The 19,986-nt window shown below is 42.3% G+C and overlaps 1 protein-coding gene across 1 annotated transcript in view; it reads left to right on the top strand.

Annotated features, from left to right (window-relative positions):
* The first annotated feature begins 1,114 nt into the window (after window positions 1–1,114).
* Window positions 1,115–19,986, top strand: part of LOC134339490 (adhesion G protein-coupled receptor E2-like) — a 137,944-nt gene continuing 119,072 nt past the window's right edge. Inside the window, exon 1 of the mRNA XM_063036045.1 lies at window positions 1,115–1,238. Coding sequence (XP_062892115.1) covers window positions 1,208–1,238 — 31 coding nt within the window. The 5' untranslated portion in view covers window positions 1,115–1,207. The remainder of the gene's footprint in view (window positions 1,239–19,986) is intronic.

Genomic DNA, 19,986 nt, shown 5'->3' with positions numbered 1-19,986 from the left:
AGGACATTGATAGGATGCAAACACAAAATACTCTGCACATGCTGGGGTCAAAGCAACACTCAGAACTCGCTGGAGGAACTCAGCAGGTCGGGCAGCATCCGTGGAAATGATCAGTCAACGTTTCGGGCCGGAACCCTTCGTCATGACTGAAGAGGGAAGGGGCAGAGGCCCTATAAAGAAGGTGGGGGAAGGGTGGGAAGGCGAAGGCTGGTCGGTTCCAGGTGAAAAACCTGTAAGGGGAAAGATAAAGGGATGGGGGAGGGGAAGCCAGGAGGTGATAGGCAGGAAAGGTGAAGAAGGAATAGGGGAAAACACAATGGGTAGTAGCCCTCACCTCTCAGTTCTGGTTGCCTCACTACAGGAAGGATGTGGAAGCCATAGAAAGGGTGCAGAGGAGATTTACAAGGATGTTGCCTGGATTGGGGAGCATGCCTTATGGGAATAGATTGAGTGAACTCAGCCTTTTCTCCTTGGAGCGACGGAGGATGAGAGATGACCTGATAGAGGTGCATAAGATGATGAGAAGCATTGATCGGTCATGTGGATAGTCAGAGGAGGTTTTTTCCCAGGGCTGAGATGGTTGCCACAAGAGGACAGAGGTTTAAGGTGCTGGGGAGTGGGTACAGAGGATATGTCTGGGGTAAATATTTTACTCAAAGAGTGGTGAGTGCGTGGAATGGGCTGCCGGCAACGGTGGTGGAGGCGGATACGATAGGGTCTTTTAAGAGACTTTTGGATAGGTACATGGAGCTTAGAAAAATAGAAAGCTATAGGTAAACCTGGTAATTTCTAAGGTAGGGACATGTTCGGCACAACTTTGTGGGCTGAAGGGCCTGGATTGTGTTGTAGGTTTTCTATGTTTCTATGTTTCTAATCATCTATCATGCAATAAGCAGATTTGGAAAATAGGTATTGCCAACAAAGGATTTCCACAATTCGGAGCATATGAGTAGAATCAGATGTTGTAGGATCTCAAGGGTGTACTCCAGATTTGAATTCATACGTAGATTTAAAGTCAGTGGATTAATAGGTTGTGGGCCGTGGGAGGCAGGCTGAAGCTGGGTTTCTCTCCTCCCCCATTTGGGTGTGTCTGTGACTTCATCTGCTGAAGTTCTGCCAAGTGATCTCAGTGGTATGAAAAGGAAGGGAACAGTGTCTAAGTGAGATTACCGCTGAACAGTTACAGTTCAACACTTTTGAGAACACCATGCAATTGGGATACAGCTACCTTATGCTTGGTATGTTATATGAAATTGATCTCAGAAAGATTATTCTGTAACACAGTGTTTTAACATTTTTAGACATGTAAAGTTAGTACTTTTTTCTGCATGAATGATTAATTTTCTTGTTTGACCTTTCTCTCGCTGTCAATCTCATAAGCATGTAATTCCCCTTGCCTCATCTGTTTAAGAAATCATTCCTTCCTTTTCTCTTAAAATATATTAGATAGTTAGACTTTGACATGGCTCTGCAATCTTTGGTGTGAATGTTTATGTCCTTACTCTTTGCTTCTTTTCTCTCTTCATTCCTTCATGCTCCCTTTTATTTTTTTATTATTGTGCCTATATTTTTTCTCTAGCACCTCAAACCAAGATCACGGCATTTCTCCATACTTCATTTTCCACAGTTTTTATTGAACATGTGAATGTTCCACCAGCTGTCTGAACACTCCTGTGGACTAAAAATAGCAATCTTTTCATATGTACAGTGGTGGAAGTGACTGGGAGACAATGACTGCCGATCTGAGCAGTCTCCGAGAAGCCCACAGCTCTTGGGCAGCTGCTGTACACAGACCACATTAAGCAGTTCTTACTCTCATTTTGATTGTATCTTATTGTAAAACATTCACAAAGTGGTCAATTTGAACTGTAAAGTCTCATTTCTGAATACAAGAAATTTTTAGACTGAATTGTAAGTTTAAAAAACTATTTGATCCTATTTTGTCATTGGAATTGGAATAAATTGAATTCACACGACATGTATATTGGCTGAGCAATGTGTTGGTGTAAATGCTTAGAAATTATTTGTTAATTATCACTGGGTTGTCTCCTCTTGAGCATTTCACGCTGAACGGAGACCTGACAGAAGTTTATAATGTTATGAGTGAGTGGCATACATTGAACAAAGTCTTTTTCCTGGGTGTAGAAGTCAAATACTAAACGGCATAACTTTATGATAATAGGGAAAACTTTAGAAGTGATTGCAGGGCAAGCTTTTTTAACAAACAGTCGTGCGTACCTTGAAAGTGCTGCCAGGAGAGGTGGTGAAAGCCAATACATTTAGCCACACTTGTGAACGAGAGGGATATTGATTATATGCAGACAGATGGGAGTAGATTGAATTTGCATGGTGGCCAGTCAAAGGGATTTCTCTGTTCTGTCAGTAACAGCAGCACCTTCTATACCCAGAGGATAGTGAAAATGTGAGTGAACCCTACATGTTTTGCTAGTTAATTGATGTAATGGCTCACATCTGACTGCTCAGCACATCAGACCGCTTTTGCTGAGGCTCTAGGTGATTCCTTGTGTGACTGCGGGGAACACATCTTAAACACGACTGATTCCAGACCACCAGGACATCTGTATGTTCTCTTAATACAACTACTTTGTGGTACTTTTACCTCAGACCCCTTGTAAGTATTTGTATGCATGTGCTCATAGGCTGAGGCATTGAGTGTACAAGTTGGATGCCATATTACAATTGTACAAAACATCGATTATATTTTGTTGGACTATTATGCATATTTCTGGATGCCACATTACAGAAGGATTGTGGTATCAACAGAAAGAATGCAGGAGAGATTCACTAGGATATTGTCTGGCTTAGTGGGCTAGAGTTACAAGGAGAGAGTGAACTTTACTCTCGTTGAAGGCTGAGAGATGACCTTATAGAGATTTATAAAGTTATAAATGATTGAGAGGATAGATATAATCTTATTTACAGGGCTATGGAGTCTTGAAGAAAAGTTTGTATGTTCCCGTCAGAATAAAAGGCAGTGGTAACAGGTTTATGGAACCTTGGTTTTTAAGAGATATTGAGACCCTGTTTAAGAAAAAGACAGTGTATACAGATATAGGCAGACAAGAACAAATTAGGTACTTGAGGACTGTAGAAATACAGGATAACACTTCAGAAGGAATTTAGGAGAGGTGAAAGAGGCTGCTCGAGCAGACAGAGTGAGGGAGAACCGTGAGAGCTTCTACAGATTATTAATAGTAAAAGGAAATTGCAGGGGCCCTAGTAGAGATATCTAAAACATCTTTAGTGACAGGTAGGGTAACGGAAGATTGGAGGATTGATAATGTTGTTCCACTGTTTAAGAAAGGCTCTAAAAGTAAACCAGGAAATTATAGGCTGGTGAGCCGGGCATCATTAGTAGGAAAGTTATTGGAAGATATTCTAGATATATGAGTATTTGGATAGACAGGGACTGATTAAGGATAGTCAATATGGCTTTGTGTGTGGTAAGTCATGGCTAACCAATCTTATAAAGTTGAAGAAGGCAAGGCCTATGACAAGGTCAAGAAATTCAATCACTTGGCATTCCAGATGAAGTACGAAATTGGATTGGACATTGGCTTCGTGCAAGAAGCCAGCGAGTAGTTGTGGGTGGTTGACTCTCTGACTGAAGGCTTGAGACTTGTGGGGTGCTTCAAGGATCGGTGCTGGGTCGCTGGTGCTGGTAGCTTGTCGTCTGTATCAATGATTTGGATGATAATGTGGTAAACTGGATCAGCAAGTTTGCAGATGTCACCAAGATCGGGCTGTAGTGCACAGCAAGCGACAAAGCTTGTGGCAGGATCTGAACCAGCTGAAAAAATTGGCTGAAAAATGGCAGATAAAATTTAATGCAGACAAGTGTATGATATTGAATGTTGGGCGGACGAGCCAGCATAGGTCTTATATGGTGAGGGGTAGGGCACTGAGGATTGTGGTAGAACAGAGGGATCTGGGAATATAGTTCCATAATTCCTTAAAAGTGGTGTCATAGGTAGTTAGGGTCATAAAGAAAACTTCTGACAGATTGGCCTTCATAAATTAATATAGTAAGTACAAGTGTTAGTATGTTATGTTGAAGTTCTATAAATCATCTATAAATAATTTGGCATATTGTGTGAAGTTTTACTCACCTACCTACAGGAAATATGTAAATAAGATTGAAAGATGCACAGGAAATTTACAGAGATGCTGCTGGGCCTCAAGGACCTGAGTTGCAGGGAAAGGTTTGATCCTAAAGAAGATAGCGCCAGTGGACAACGTGATCAAGGGCAGCATCCTTCAGGCGATTCACAAAGCTACTTTTTTACTTCCCTTACATCTTCTGTTTCTATCAAATGTGGTTCTGCTACTGTTGGAGCCTGAGATCAAGACTTAGGTGGTGTGTTTTTGGGCAATTTGAGCAATCTGGCACTTCACTGTCTCTGCGGGTATTTTCAAGCAAAGCGTGTGGTCTTGAGGCCACAAAACCTCACTCGACCTTTTTGTTGCTAATTGTGCGATTTGTGTGTTTCTTTTGTGCATGGGCGAGGTTTGATGTATATTCCTTGAGGCGGGGAGTGCCATAATAGTATAATAATGTCTTATAGAATTTCAGCATAACATACGGACACATTGTTTCATGGCTGTTTGTGGAGAAGATGAATCTCATCTGTATACTGTATTTTGCTAATAAATGTACTTTGAATCTTTGAATCTTTATTCCAGAGGATATAATATAGAAACATAGAAAATAGGTGCAGGAGTAGGCCATTTGGCCCTTCGAGCCTGCACCTCCATTCAGTATGATCATGGCTGATCATCCAACTCAGAACCCTGTACCTGCCTTCTCTGATCCCTTTAGCCACAAGGGCCATATCTAACTCACTCTTAAGTATAGCCAATGAACTGGCCTCAACTGTTTCCTGTGGCAGAGAATTCCACAAATTCACGACTCTCTGCGTGAAGAAGTTTTTCCTCATCTCGGTCCTAAAAGGCTTCCCCTTTATCCTCAAACTATGATCCCTTGTTCTGGACTTCCCCAACATCGGGAACAATCTTCCTGCATCTAGCCTGTCCAATCCCTTTAGGATTTTATACGTTTCAATAAGATCTCCCCTCAATCTTCTAAATTCCAGCAAGTATAAGCCAAGTCGATCCAGTCTTTCATCATATGAAAGTCCTGCCGTACCAGGAATTAAACTAGTGAATCTTCTTTGTACTCCCTCTATGGCAAGAATGTCTTTTCTCAGAATAGGGGACCAAAACTGCACACAATACTCCAGGTGTGGTCTCACCAGGGTACCTCCCTGCTCCTATACTCGAATCCTCTTGCTATGAGTGCCAGCATACCATTCACCTTTTTCACTGCCTGCTGTACCTGCATGCCCACTTTCAATGACTGGTGTATAATAACACCCAGGTCTCGTTGCACCTCCCCTTTCCCTAATCGGCCACCATTCAGATATAATCTGTTTTCCTGTTTTTGCCACTAAAGTGAATAACCTCACATTTATCAACATTCAATTGCATCTGCCATAAATTTGCCCACTCACCTAACCTATCCAAGTCACCCTGCATCCTCTTAGCATCCTCCTCACAGCTAACACTGCCGCCCAGCTTTGTGTCATCTGCAAACTTGGAGATGCTGCATTTAATTCCCTCACCCAAGTCATTAATATATATTGTAAACACTGGGGTCCCAGCACTGAGCCTTGCAGTACTCCACTAGTCACTGCCTGCCATTCTGAAAAGGTCCCATTTATTCCCACTCTTTGCTTCTTGTCTGCCAACCAATTCCCTATCCACCTCAATACCATACCCCCAATACCATGTGCTTTAAGTTTGCACATTACTCTCCTCTGTGGGACCTTGTCAAAAGCCTTTTGAAAATCCAGATATACCACATCCACTGGTTCTCCCCTATCCATTCTACTAGTTACATCCACAAAAAATTCTATGTGATTCGTCAGACATGGCTTTCCTTTCACAAATCCATGCTGACTTTGTCCGATCATTTCACCGCTTTCCAAATGTGCTGTTATCACATCTTTGATAACTGACTCTAGCATTTTCCCCACCACTGATGTCAGGCTAACCGGTGTATAATTCCCCGGTTTCTCTCTCCCTCCTTTTTTAAAAAGCAGGGTTACATTAGCCACCCTCCAATCCTCAGGAACTAGTCCAGAATCTAAAGAGTTTTGAAAATTTATCATTAATGCATCCAGTATTTCTTGGGCTACTTCCTTAAGCACTCTGGGACGCAGACCATCTGGCCCTGGGGATTTATCTGCCTTTAATCCCTTCAATTTATGTAACACCACTTCCCTACTAACATGTATTTCCCTCAGTTCCTCCATCTCACTAGACCCTTGGTCCCCTACTATTTCCGGAAGATTATTTATGTCCTCCTTAGTGAAGACAGAACCAAAGTAGTTATTCAATTGGTCTGCCATATCCTTGTTCCCCATGATCAATTCACCTGTTTCTGACCGTAAGGGACCTACATTTGTCTTAACCAATCTTTTTTCTTTTCACATATCTATAAAAGCTTTTACAGTCAGTTTTTATGTTCCCTGCCAGTTTTCTCTCATAATCTTTTTTCCCTTTCCTAATTAAGCCCGTTTCTCTCAGTCCTCAGGTGAGCCGCTTTTTCTGGCTAATTTGTATGTTTCTTCTTTGGAATTGCTACTATCCCTAATTACCCTTGTCAGCCACAGGTGCACTACCTTCCCTGGTTTATTCTTTTGCCAAACTGGGATGAACAATTGTTGTAGTTCATCCATGCGATCTTTAAGTGCTTGCCATTGCATATCCACCGTCATCCCTTTAGGTATCATTTGCCAGTCCATCTTAGCTAATTCACGTCTCACACCTTCAAAGTTACCCTTCTTTAAGTTCAGAATCTTTGTTTCTGAATTAACTATATCACCCTCCATCTTAATGAAGAATTCCACCATACCCAAGGTCACTCTTACCCAAGGGTCCTCTCATGACAAGATTGCTAATTAACCCATCCTCATTGATCAATACCCAGTCTAGAATGGCCTGCTCTCTAGTTGATTCCTCGACATGTTAGTTCAGAAAACCATCCTGCATACATTCCAAGAAATCCTCTTCGTCAGCACCCTTACCAATTTGGTTCACCCAATCTATATGTAGATTGAAGTCACCCATTATAACTGCTGTTCCTTTATTGCACGCATTTCTAATTTCCTGTTTAATGCCATCACTACTACTGTTAGGTGGCCTGTACACAACTCCCACCAGCGTTTTCTGCCCCTTAGTGTTATGCAGCTCTACCCACATCGATTCCACATTCTCCCGGCTAATGTCCTTCCTTTGCATTGCATTAATCTCCTCTCTAACCAGCAATGCTACCCCACCTCCTTTTCTTCCATGTCTATCCCTCCTGAATATTGAATATCTCTGAATGTTGAGCTCCCATCCTTGGTCACCCTGGAGACATGTCTCTGTGATCCCTACTATATCATATTCATTAATAACAATCTGCACTTTTAAATCATCCACCTTGTTATGAATGCTCCTTGCATTGACACACAAAGCCTTCAGGCTTGCTTTTACAACACTCTTAGCCCTTATACAATTATGTTGAAAAGTGGCCCTTTTTGATTTGATTGAGGTTAATTATGAGGTAAATGCAAGCAGGCATGCATTGAGGTTGGGTGAGACTACAAGTAGAGGTCATGGGTGCTACGATACGCACCCGACTGCACTAGCTCCGGAGCTTAGACACTCCGACTATCCAGAATATGGATAACTGGTGTGTCCCCTTTGAAAGATTCAGGCCCATTCTGATGATTAGTGACCATGTTTTGGCACCAGGATTTTAACATTTAGAAAGCATCTGAACTGCGTTTCAGTGCTCAACCATCAGCCCTACTTTGGATTCTCATTAAGCATTGAGTTTAGAACCCTGTCCTCATCTCAGTCTCTATATTGTGTCTTAATTCTAGTCTCGGATACTCCAGCACTTGGGTTCTGACCATCCTCGCCTTGGTCTCTGGTCACTGTGGGTTAAGGATGAATGTGAAATGATTAAGGGGAACATAAAGGGGTTTTTCTTCACTCAGAGCATGGTGAGAGTATGAAAGAAGCTGCCAGAAAAGTTCTGTTTGGGGGGGGTTTCAATTTTAACATTTAAGAGAAATGTTGATAGGTACATGGATGAAAAGTGTATGGAGGGCTATGATCAGGGTGCATGTCAATGGGACTAGGCAGATTAATAGTTCAGTACAGACTAGATGGGCTGAAGGGCCTATTCCTCTGCTGTAGTGTTCTATGACTCCATGACTCCAGACTCCATGTCTGATACGCACTGCAGTGGTTTCCACTGGGACAAATTGTCACTTGAGTGAGGTAGAAACTGGAATTGGCCAGGCTGTGCCTTCTGACAGCACCATTTGACAGGGTCACAGGGTTCAGGAGAGGGGAAGTATGGCAGAAACGGAAGTTGCAAAAAGTTGATTGATTTTCCTTTTACCAACACAAACTGATGTGACTGATGTGAGTTTGTTTTTGGATCCAGAAATTTGACTGTGTGATTTCACTGTGATGAGAATATACTCCATAGAACCAAGTTATTCCTTCCTCCTTGCAAGTGCTCCCCACACGCTCTTTGAACCTTCATTAGTCAGAGTACAAGAGATTGCAAAGTCTGATCTCCCGGGCAATTATCCCAGCAGCAGAACAGATATCACTTTGTGCTTGCAGTTCCGTTTGCATACCACCACCACAGAGAGCCTTTTGCAAGCAGTTGCTAGCTGGCCGAAATACTATACTGAACTGAGAGGATTTGACCTCTGACACTATTTTTTGTGACCATTTGGGACATTTCTTAGACAAACTGAATGTCAGCAGCCCACTTGCGAAAACACTGGATACAAGATACAGAAGAAATTCTGCAGGTCCTAGATCCAGATGTCAGCATTCTCTGGCAGGCACCTCCTACTTCCCTTAACCCTCCCGTCGGCAGCAACACAACCCCAGCTCTCCTCATTCTCACTGACTCCTTCGACTCTCATTCCCTCCCACCCTAACTCATCCCTGGGCCCCAGATCTCACATTTCCAGTTCCCTATTTACAACTTCCCAACTCTGCTTTTTGGTTCAGATTATGTGAAACTCTATTGCGTCAACCTACATGTCATCAATAACACAAAATACTCTGCAGATGCTGGGGTCAAAGCAACACTCACAACATGCTGGAGGAAATCAGCAGGTCGGGCAGCATCTGTGGAAACGATCAGTCAACGTTCAGGCCGGAACCCTTCGTCAGGACTGAAGAGGGAAGGGGCACCTGGAACCTACAAGCCTTCTCCTTCCCACCCTCCCCCTTCCTTATAGGGCCTCTGCTCTCTTCAGTCCTGACGAAGGGTTCCCGCCCAAAACGTTGACTGATCATTTCCACAGATGCTGCCTGACCTGCTGAGTTCCTCCAGCGTGTTCTGAGTGTTACATTTCAGCGATCTTCAGTGTGCTTAGACTCATAAAATACACAAATACACAAATCCATCCAATATACTGTTGCTCGTTAGATCATTGTTCAGCCATTCCATCATGGCTCACTTATTCTCTCTCTTCCTGGAGAGAGTTCTCCTCCTGGCCCTATTCCCACCTGGTGTTTGGTCCTATCCCCAACTGTGTCTCTCTCTGTCCACCTTTCCACTCTCCTACTTGTGCTTCACAACCCTGATGCTTTTGAGACAATGTTTTGTTTCTATTGAAAGCTTGCCATTTAATCTGTTTCTGCTGTCCTTCCAAGCAATTCATTCCAAACTGAAACAGCTCCCCCATGAAAGAAATTCTCCTTATCTGTCCCAGTTATTATACTTCCATACCTACCAACCACAGGAAGGTGCCTCCCTCTATCCATTCTCCCAAAACGTTTGTGGTTTTGAACAATTTCATTAAATCTTCCCATAATGAAGTGCCGGTTTTCCATACAGGTCATTTCATAAAACAATTCCTTATCATTTATACCAAATCTTTGCACACCCACCATGACCTTAGATTTGTTCATAAGAGCCAAAGCAAGTCAAATGTTGGTGACCATGTTGACGTAGAATAGCCTCCTGACTTGTGACATAAATTTGTCCTTAAGTGCTACCCTTATCTAGATGTTCAGTTACTGCTGAGAATATGGATCACAGCGATAAGATAGGTAGTCATTGGTTTCTCCGATAGGCTGCTCAGAGGCCATTTTAAGACAATCACATCTGTGTGGAGCAAGCCTTGATGGATGGAGTAAAGCACATTAGATAAGTGTTCAGAACAAATTAGTAAGCCTGTAGTGTTGAAGAAAGGTAAAATCCACCATTCTTCTGTTTTAAGCTCATTCCTGCTCATCCCCAATGTGAAATTGAGAAATTACTCATATCTCAATAATGTTAATCATATCTTGTTGATGTAGTTCACTAGAAGAATAATATCAAAGTTAACCTGCATAGGATGTATAATAGGAAAAATTAAAGTTTTACATTATTGGAATTCAGCTTCAATGTTCATGTTTAGAACAAAGTTGTGATAAGATCTGGAGCCAAGTGACCCTGGTGAAACCTTGATTGAAGGCTCAAGTTTAATCCTACATCGCAATTATGTGCTGGTTGGTAAATTAACGGGCCACTGTAAATTCGTCCTAGTGTGTGGGTGAATGGTAGAAACTGAGGGAAGTTGATGGCCTATAGGGAAGGTTTTGAGCAAAGGGAATACTATCAGATTAGTATAAGTGTGTAGTTGATTGTGCAGACTCTGGTATTTTGGAATGGCATCTGTCTCAAACTTATGTATAACTGTACTTGTAACACAATGGCTCAGTGCTCAGGCACTTAACATGCTGTAAGGTTCTCAGGAAAGAAGCTGTGAAAGCACCAACACATGGAGTATCTTCACCATCTGAACCTCAGTTCATGGACTGTACTACCTCCTGGTGGGCATTGCTGAGTCCAACAAAAGTAGGTAGTCAGACATTGAAAGAATATATTTGAAATTCTCACCTCATGGTTTCTCCTCTACCCTGTCAAGATGGTGCCAGCACATAATGCTTCCTCAGGTGATATCCTCCAGTTAGTCCACAAAACTATCTATTTCACTTCTTTTACATCTTTTATTTTAGATGTGTTTCTGGTAATGTTAGAGCTTGCAATTTACAGTTTGTAGATCGATTGAGAGATCTCTGATGTCTCTGAGAAAATTCCAGAAGGCAAGCAGTCTCAAAGAGTAAAAGCTTAGAGATGGGGAGCGAACCTATGATCGACCCCCTTTAGTTGCTGATTAAAACTTCAAGAACATTGAGGCGAATGCATTGGCAAGCAAGTATTCAGTGTCGACTACCCATCTCTCGCTCGTTAATGCTGGATAAGTGTCTGTGTGTGACAGACCCCTTGCTCACTGCTCCCAAAGAAAAGCCTCTATGTTCCAGTGGTGTCTCCCTCTCTCCCTTGAAGCTGTTGAAGGATGTTACCAAAATTCTGCAATTTATGGTTGGACTGTGAACTGTAGTTCAAAATGGACTCTTTTGGTTATATGATTTTTATTATCTTCTGTGTTGTTACACATACTGACTTGTTGCTGTTGCTGTTTGATATGATTTGTTTTTTTTGTGTGAGGGAGGGTTGTGGTTTGAAGTTTGATGTTCTTGCTATTTGCACGATTTATTTTTGGCATGGGGGGTGGGTGATGTTCTTGTTGCTATTGTGCAATTTGTATTTTTTGCGGGAGTTGATGTTTTTCTTCAAATGACTTCCATTGTTTTCTTTGTTTCATGGCTGTTGATCAGCCATGATCATAATAAATGGCAGTGCAGGCTCGAAGGGCCGAATGGCCTACTCCTGCACCTATTTTCTATGTTTCTATGTTTCTATTTGGAAAAAATGCTTCTCAGAATTATCATATATACTTTGATAATAAATGAACTTTTGAACCTTTGCCATTGAACCTTTTGATTCCATTCCTCTATGTTTGTTCATAGCTCCAATACCCTTAGACAATTTTTATTCACTTCTTTCTTCAAATTCAGTCTAACTACCACACATACACTTCACCCATAGGATCACCAAATCTGGTTCCATGTGCCCTTGACCCCTCTCTATTATGGTCCTCATTATTACCTTCTTTAATTATCAGGCACCAGCATCTACAGCCTTTGGGTACCCAGTTATCATCAGCCGCCCTCCAGCTTCATCTTCACCCTCCCCACCCCTAACTTGGATCCATCCACACCACTCCTTGCTTCCTTTCTCATTCCCTGCTTCCACCATCACCCACCTGTCTTTGTCTCCAAATTCAACCCTGGTCTCTCCCACTCATTCATCTGGGTCCTCACCTCCCGTTGGTCCACCAAAAACCACCAGCCCATGTCTCACCCCTCTCCCTCTCCTTTTTGTACTGGTCATTTCCCCTCTCAGACCTGATGCAGACTCCTGATCCAAAACGTTGACAGTTCCTTTCTCCACACTGATTCTGCTTGACACATTGAATTTTGCTTCAGTTTCCAGGATCTACCTCTGTGTTTCTCTTGTTTTACTCTGTTCGTCATCAAGTACATGACAGATCATCATATTGTTCATGTGCTATGTTCTATATTAATTTTCATGTTCCTGAATTGATCATTCCAAGTTCACTGTCATCTGTGTGAAGAAATTACTTTTCAGCTCACTTAGGTCACCTCTTCTTCTGATATTGTTGACCTAAGTTCAAAGATTCCACAGCCAGGCAAAATATTTGCCCTCCTTCCAGCTTATCGAACACTCAAGGAAATTTCCATTTCCATTTTCTATCACTCATTCTGCAACTTCCTCAAGAAAATAATATACAGACAGTGCCTAGTTCCCCTGTGGCCATTCCCCTCTGTCACCACTTTGAATTCTCTTGGTAGGGAAATGACCTATGGGTAAGCTGTAGTGAACAGATCTCTGGCATTAATTCTGGCTCTGTGGTTCAGAAGGGAAAGAGGAGAAGAGGATAGTAGTGGTGATAGGGAATTCAATAGTTAGCTGAACAGACAGGAGATTCTGTGGACACAAAAGAGACTCTCCAATGGAATGGTGCCTCCCAGGTGACATATTAGGTCATTAACATCTTAGATTGATGGCGATTGACATCCTAGATTGAGTCCATAGTATTCTTATGGGGGATAGAGAGCAGCTAGAGGGCATAGTATATTGGAAGCAACGATATAGCTCGAAAAAAAGGTGAGTTTCTGAAGAGCAAATATAGGGAGCTACGTAGAAAGCTGTCAAATACTCCTCATATGTTAACCCCTTCATTCCCAGAATCATCCTGGTGAACATCCTCTGGACACTCTCCAATGACAACACAATGATCCTTTCTAGTTGGCTGCCAGTGACTAGTGGTGTTCCACAGGTATCAGTGTTGGGACCACTTCTTTTTATGCTGTGTGTCAATGATTTAGATGATTAAGTAGGTGGCTTTGCTGCCAAGTTTGCAGATGATATGAAGATTGGTGGAGTAGAAGGTAGTGTTAAAGAAACAGCAATGCTGCAGAAGCACTTAGCCAGATGAGGGAAACAGGCAAGGGAGTAGCAAATAAAATACAGTTTTAGAAAATGCATGGTCATGAACTTCGGTAGTAGAAATAAATGTGCAGACTATTTTCTAAGTGGGGAGAAAGACAAAAATCTGAGATGCAAATGGTTTTGAGAGTCTTTTTGCAGAACACCCTGAAATTTAACCTGTAGGTAGAATCGGTGGTGAGCAAGGCAAATTAGAAAGGAATGACATAGGATCAGAAGGTGTAGCATCTCTATGGGTTGAGTTAAGAAATGGCAAGGTAAAAGGACCCTTGTGGCAGTTGTATACTGGCTTTCAAACAGCAGCCAGTATGTGGATTACAAATTACAGCAGGAGATAGAAAAGGTGTGTCGGAAGGGCAACGTCATGATAATCGTTGGGGTTTTTAACATGAAAGTGGATTGGGAAAACCAGGCCAGTACTGGACCACAAGAGAGAGAGTTTGCAGAATCTCTAAGGGATGGCTTTAGAGAAAGCTTGTTGTTGAGCCCACTTGAGGATCCGCTATGTTGGATTGGATGTTGTGCAATGATCTGGAAGTGATAAGATGCTTAAGGTTAAGGAACCCTTAGGGAACAGTGATCACAATATGATCAAGTTCACTTTGAAGTCTGAGAAGGAGAAAATAAATTCCAATGTGTCAGTATTTCAGTGGAATAAAGGAAATTACAATGGCATGAGAAGGGAACTGGCACAGGTTGACTGGAAAGAGACTCTAGCAGGAGGAACAGTAGAGCAGCAATGGCTGGAGTTTCTGTGAAAAATGGGGGAAGTGCAAGATAGATATATTCCAAATAAGGAGAAATTTTCGAATGGAAGAAGGAAAAAACCGTGGCTGACAAGTGAAGTCAGAGCCAAAATAAAGGCAAAAGAGAGGACATACAAGGAAGCCAAAGCCAGTGGGAAGATGGAAGATTGGGAAGCTTATAAAAACTTGCAGAAGGAAACTAAGAAGGTCATTAGGAAGGAAAAGATGAATTATGAAAGGTAGCTGGTGACTAATATCAAAGCAGACAATAAAAGCTTTTTTAAGTATATAAAGGGTAAAAGAGGGTAGAAATAGGACCATTAGAAAATGATGCTGGGAATATTGTAATGAGAGATGCAGAGATGGCAGAGGAACTGAATGTGTATTTTGCATCAGTCTTCACAGTGGAAGACATCTGCAGTATACTGGACATTCAGGAGTGTCAGGGAAGTGAAGTATGTGGAAACCATGTGAAAATTACAACTGAGAGGGTGCTCAGGAAGCTTAATGGTCTGAGGGTGGATAAATCTCCTGGACCTGATGGAATGCACCCTCAAATTCTGAAGGAAGTAGCTGGAGAGATTGCAGAAGCATTAACAATGATCTTTCAAGAATCGATAGATTCTGCATTGTACCAGATGACTGGAAAATTGAAAATTATTTAAGAAGGGTGGGAGGCAGCAGAAGGGAAACTATAGACCTGTTAGCCTGACATCAGTGGTTGGGAAGTTGTTGGAATTGATTGTTAGGGATGAGATTATGGAGTACCTGGAGGCACATGACAAGATTGTCCAAAGCCAGCATGGTTTCCTGAAAGGAAAATCCCGCCTGACTCACCTACTGCAATTTTTTTGAGGAAATTACAAGCAGGGTAGACAAACGAGATGCAGTAGATATGCTGTACTTGGATTTTCAGAAGGCTTTTGACAAGATGCCACACATGAGGCTGATTAGCAAGATCCCATGGAATTACAAGGGATTTACTAGCATGGATGAAGCATTGGCTGATAGGCAGAAAACAGAGAGTGGGAATAAATAATATTCTGGCTAGCTGCCGATTACCAGTGGAGTTCCACAGGGGTTGGTGTTGGAACCATTGTTTTTTACGATGCATGTCAATAATTTGGACTATTGGATTAATGGACTGATGGCTAAATCTGCCGATGACACAAAGATAGGTGGAGAAGCGAGTAGTGATGAGGAAACTGAGAGCCTGCAGAGAGTCTTTGATAGTTTAGGTGAATGGGCAAAGAAGTGGCAAATGAAATACTACGTTAGACAGAGGTGGAAGAAATAAACAGGCAGACTATTATTTAGATGGGGAGATGCAAAGGGACTTGGAAAGTTTGTGCAGGATACCCTAAAGGTTAACCTCCAGGTTGAGTCGGTGGTTAAGAAGGCAAATGCAATGTTGGCATTCATTTCTAGAGGTATAGAATATAAGAGCAGGGATGTGATGTTGAGGCTGTATAGGGCACTCATGAGACCACACTTCGAGTATTATGTGCAGTCTTGGGCTCCTTATTTTAGAAAGGATATACTGACATTGCAGAGGGTTCAGAGAAAATTCACAAGGATGATTACAGGGTTACAGCATGACGAACATCTGGCAGCTCTTGAAACATTTTTAAATGTTGAAAGGCCTAGACAGAGTAGATGTGGAAAGGATGTTTCCCATAGTGGAGAAGTCCAGGACAAGAGGGCACGGCCTCAGGGTAGAGGTGCCTCCATTTAAAACAGAAATGAGGAGAAATTTCTTTAGCCAGATGGTGGTGAATTTGTTAAATTTATTACCATAGGCAGCTGTGGTGGTCAGGTTGTTGTATGTATTTAAGATAGAGCTTGATAGGTTCTTGATTGGACATGACATCAAAGGCAACTGGGAGAAGGCCAGGAAGTGGGGCTGAGGAGGGGAAAAAAAGGATCGGCCATGATTGAATGGCAGAATAGACTCAATGGGCCAAATAACCTAATTCGGCTCCTCTGTCTTATGGTCTTAATGCATTATGGAATTCATATTGCAGCAATATAAAACTCTGGTTAAAACAGACTTGGAATATTGTGTTCATTTCTGGTCGATCATTATAGAAAGAATATGGAAGCTTTAGGAAAGGCGCTGAGGAGATCTACCAGGATGTTGCCTACGTTAGAGAACATGTCTTATGGGGATAGTTCAACGAGCTAGGGCTTCTCTCTTTGGAGTGATGGAGAATGAGATGAGACTCAATAAAGATATATAAGATGATTAGAAGCATAGATAGAGTGGACAGCCAGAGAATTTTTCCGTGGGTAGCAATGACGAACACAGGAGGACATACATTTAAGATCGTTGGAGGAAAGAATCTGGGGTCTTGTCAGAGATTAGGGTTTGGTTTAGAGAGCGTGTAACTGCCTATGGTAGTGGCGGAGACGGGTATATTAAGGATATCAAAGAAATTCTTAGCTAGGTACATAAGTAAAAATTATGGAGAGCTATGTGGCTTGGAAAGACTTAAAAGATTTGGCCTATACTGTGCTGTACCGTTCTAAGTCCTATATTCTCTCTTTCACTGGAAAATAGATCTGTTTTTACGTAAGGAGACCAGTATTCTTTGTGCTGTCTCTGTAAGGAGGAATTTTATTAGCCAGAGAGTAGTAAATCTGTGGAATGCCCTGCCACAGACTGTGGTGGAGGCCAAGACCATGGAAATATTTAAGACGGAAGTCGATCATTTCCTGATTGGTCAGGGCATTAAAGGATATGGCAAGAAGGGACGTGTATGGGTTTGAATGGGATCCAGGATTATTCATGGTGGAATGGCAGAGCAGACTCAATGTCTAAATGGCCTAATTCTGCTCCTATGTCTTATGGTCCCGTGGTCTAAGGGAGCTTATCAAATTCTACCAACCTCACTGTTTATTACTCATGGATTATTGTACATTAAACAGAGGTGACCACCGGTTTCATTACTTTAATTAGGATTATCTCCAAAAGTTCTTTTGACTGGATGAAGGGAATGTGAGCGAGGCACTTATTGAGTACTTTGCTTCAGTATTTACCAAGGAAAAGGATATGGAGGACCTGGAGATCAGTGCTGCATGTATAAATGCATTAGTATGTTTAGAGGTCAAGGACGAAGAAGTGTTGGGCCCCCTAAGGTGGAGCGGCAAGTAGTGTTGAGGAAACAGGTAGGCTGCAGAAGGATCTAGACAGATTAGGAGAATAGGCAAGAAAGTGGCAAATAAAATATAATGTTGGAAAATGCACAGTCATACACTTTGGTCGTAGAAATAAATGTGTATGCTATTTTCTAAACTGGGAGAAAGTCCAAAAATTTGAGTTACAAAAAGACTTGGAAGTCCTTTTGCAGAACACCCTAAAGGTTAAATTGCAGGATGAATTGGTGGTGAGGTAGGCAAGTACAATATTAGCATTCATTTCAAAAGGTCTTGAATACGTGAGCAGGGAAGTAATGCTGATGCTTTATAAAGCACTGGTGAGGCCTCACCTTGAGTATTGTGAACAATTTTGGGCTCCTCATCGAAGAAGAGATGTGCTGACATTAGAGCGGGTCCAGAGGCGCTTCACAAGAATGATTCTGGGAATAAAAGGGAATATGAGGAACGTGTGATAGCTCTGGGTCTGTACTCACTGGAATTTAGAAGGCTGAGGGGAGATCTGAAAGAGTTTAACAAGCGTATGAGAGGCATAGACAGAGTATCTGTTTCCCAAGGCTGAAATGTCTAATACCAGAAGGCATGCATTGAAGGTGAGAGGGGGTAAGTTCAATGTGGATATGAGTGGTAAATTTTTTACTCAAAGAGTCAGATGTCCATAATCCACTGCCTGGTACAGTGGTAGAGGCAAATACTTTGAAGGTTTTTAAGAGACGTAGGCACGTAAGGATATGGTCATGGATTAGGTAGGAAAGATTAGTGCTTTGATTTGCTTTTTAGCAACTTTGTGAGCTAAATTGTGGAAACATTGTGGAAACCATAGAAAGGGTGCAGAGGAGATTTACAAAGATGTTGCCTGGATTGGGGAACATGCCTTAAGAGGATAGGTTAAGTGAACTTGGAGCGACGGAGGATGAGAAGTGACCTGATAGAGGTGTATAAGATAATGAGAGGCATTTTTTGTGTGGATAGTCAGAGGCTTTTTTCCAGGGCTGAAATGGCTAGCATGAGAGGGCACAGTTTTAAGGTGTTTGGAAGTAGGTACAGAGGAGATGTCAGAGGTAAGTATTTTTATGCAGAGAGTGGTGAGTGCGTGGAATGGGCTGCTGGCAATGGTGGTGGAGGCAGATATGATAGGGTCTCTTAAGAGACTCCTGGACAGGTATATGGAGCTCAGAAAAATAGAGGGCTATGGGTAACCCCAGGTAATTTCTCAGGTAAGGACATGTTCAGCACAACTTTGTGGGCTGAAGGGCCTGTATTGTGCGGTAGGTTTTCTGTTTCTAAATGGCTTGTTCCTGTTTCGTACTCTTCTATGTTTAATGCTCTTTGCTCTTTCCCGCTCTAAGGAGAATCAGCAAGCAATGATGAATTGTGCAGCCTCTAGACTCATAGTCAGAGAAAATCATGTTACAGAAACAAGCCCTTCTGACCAAATAGTCTGTGCCGAACTATTTAAACTGCCTGCACACAATTGATCTGCACCCAGACCATAAGACCATCAGCTATAGGAGCAGAATTAGGCCATTTAGCCATTTCATCATGGCTGACCCCAGATCCCACTCAACCACAAATAACTGCCTTCTTGTCATATCCTTTGATGCCCTAACCAATCAGAAAACGATCAACTTCTACCTTAAATATATGCACAGACTTGGCCTCCACCGCAGTCTGTGGCAGAGCATTCCACATGTTTACTACTCACTGGCTAAAAAAAATTCCTCCTTACCTCATTTCTAAACGGTCACCCCTCAAATTTGAGGCTGTGCCCTCTAGTTCTCAATACCACACCATAGGAAACATCTTCTCCATATCCACCCGATTAGATTAGATTAGATTAGATTGAGGACACGCAGTCCTCTTTTATTGTCATTTAGTAATGCATGCATTCAGAAATGATACAACTTGTTCCTCCAGAATGATATCACAGAAACACAAGACAAGCCAAGACAAAGAAACTGACAAAAAACACATAATTATAACATATAGTTACAACAGTGCAAAGCAATACCATAATTTGATGAAGAACAGACCATGGGCATGTTAAAAAAAGTCTCAAAGTCTCTCGGAAGTCCCATCATCTCACGCAGATGGTTGAACGGAGAAACTCTCCCTGCCATGAGCTTCCAGCGCTGCAAACTTGTCGATGCAGCATCCTGGAAGCACCCCAACCACAGTCCTACTCTGAGTCCGTCCGAAAACTTTAGCCTCCGACCAGCCCTCCGACACCGAGCACCGAGCACCATCTCTGCTGAGCGCTTTGACCCCAGCCCCGGCAACAGGCAATAGGCAAAGCCGAGGATTTGGGGCCTTCCCCTCCGGAGATTCTCGATCGCACAGTTGCAGCGGCAGCGAAGCAGGCATTTCGGAAGATTCTCCAGATGTTCCTCTGTGCTTCTAGTCCTGATTGAATTTTTTCAGGGTGTGACTAAACACATTGATGAAAGAAGAGCAGTAGATGTAGTGTGTATGGATTTCAGCAAGGCATTTGATAAGGTACCCTCTGCAAGGCTTATTGAGAAAGTAAGGAGACATGGGATGCAAGGGGACATTGCT

The sequence above is a fragment of the Mobula hypostoma genome, chromosome 29 (assembly GCF_963921235.1).
Source record: "Mobula hypostoma chromosome 29, sMobHyp1.1, whole genome shotgun sequence".
NCBI classification, from domain to species: Eukaryota; Metazoa; Chordata; class Chondrichthyes; order Myliobatiformes; family Myliobatidae; genus Mobula; species Mobula hypostoma.
Note: the sequence above shows the minus strand (reverse complement) of the source record. Positions and strands in the feature narration are given on the sequence as shown.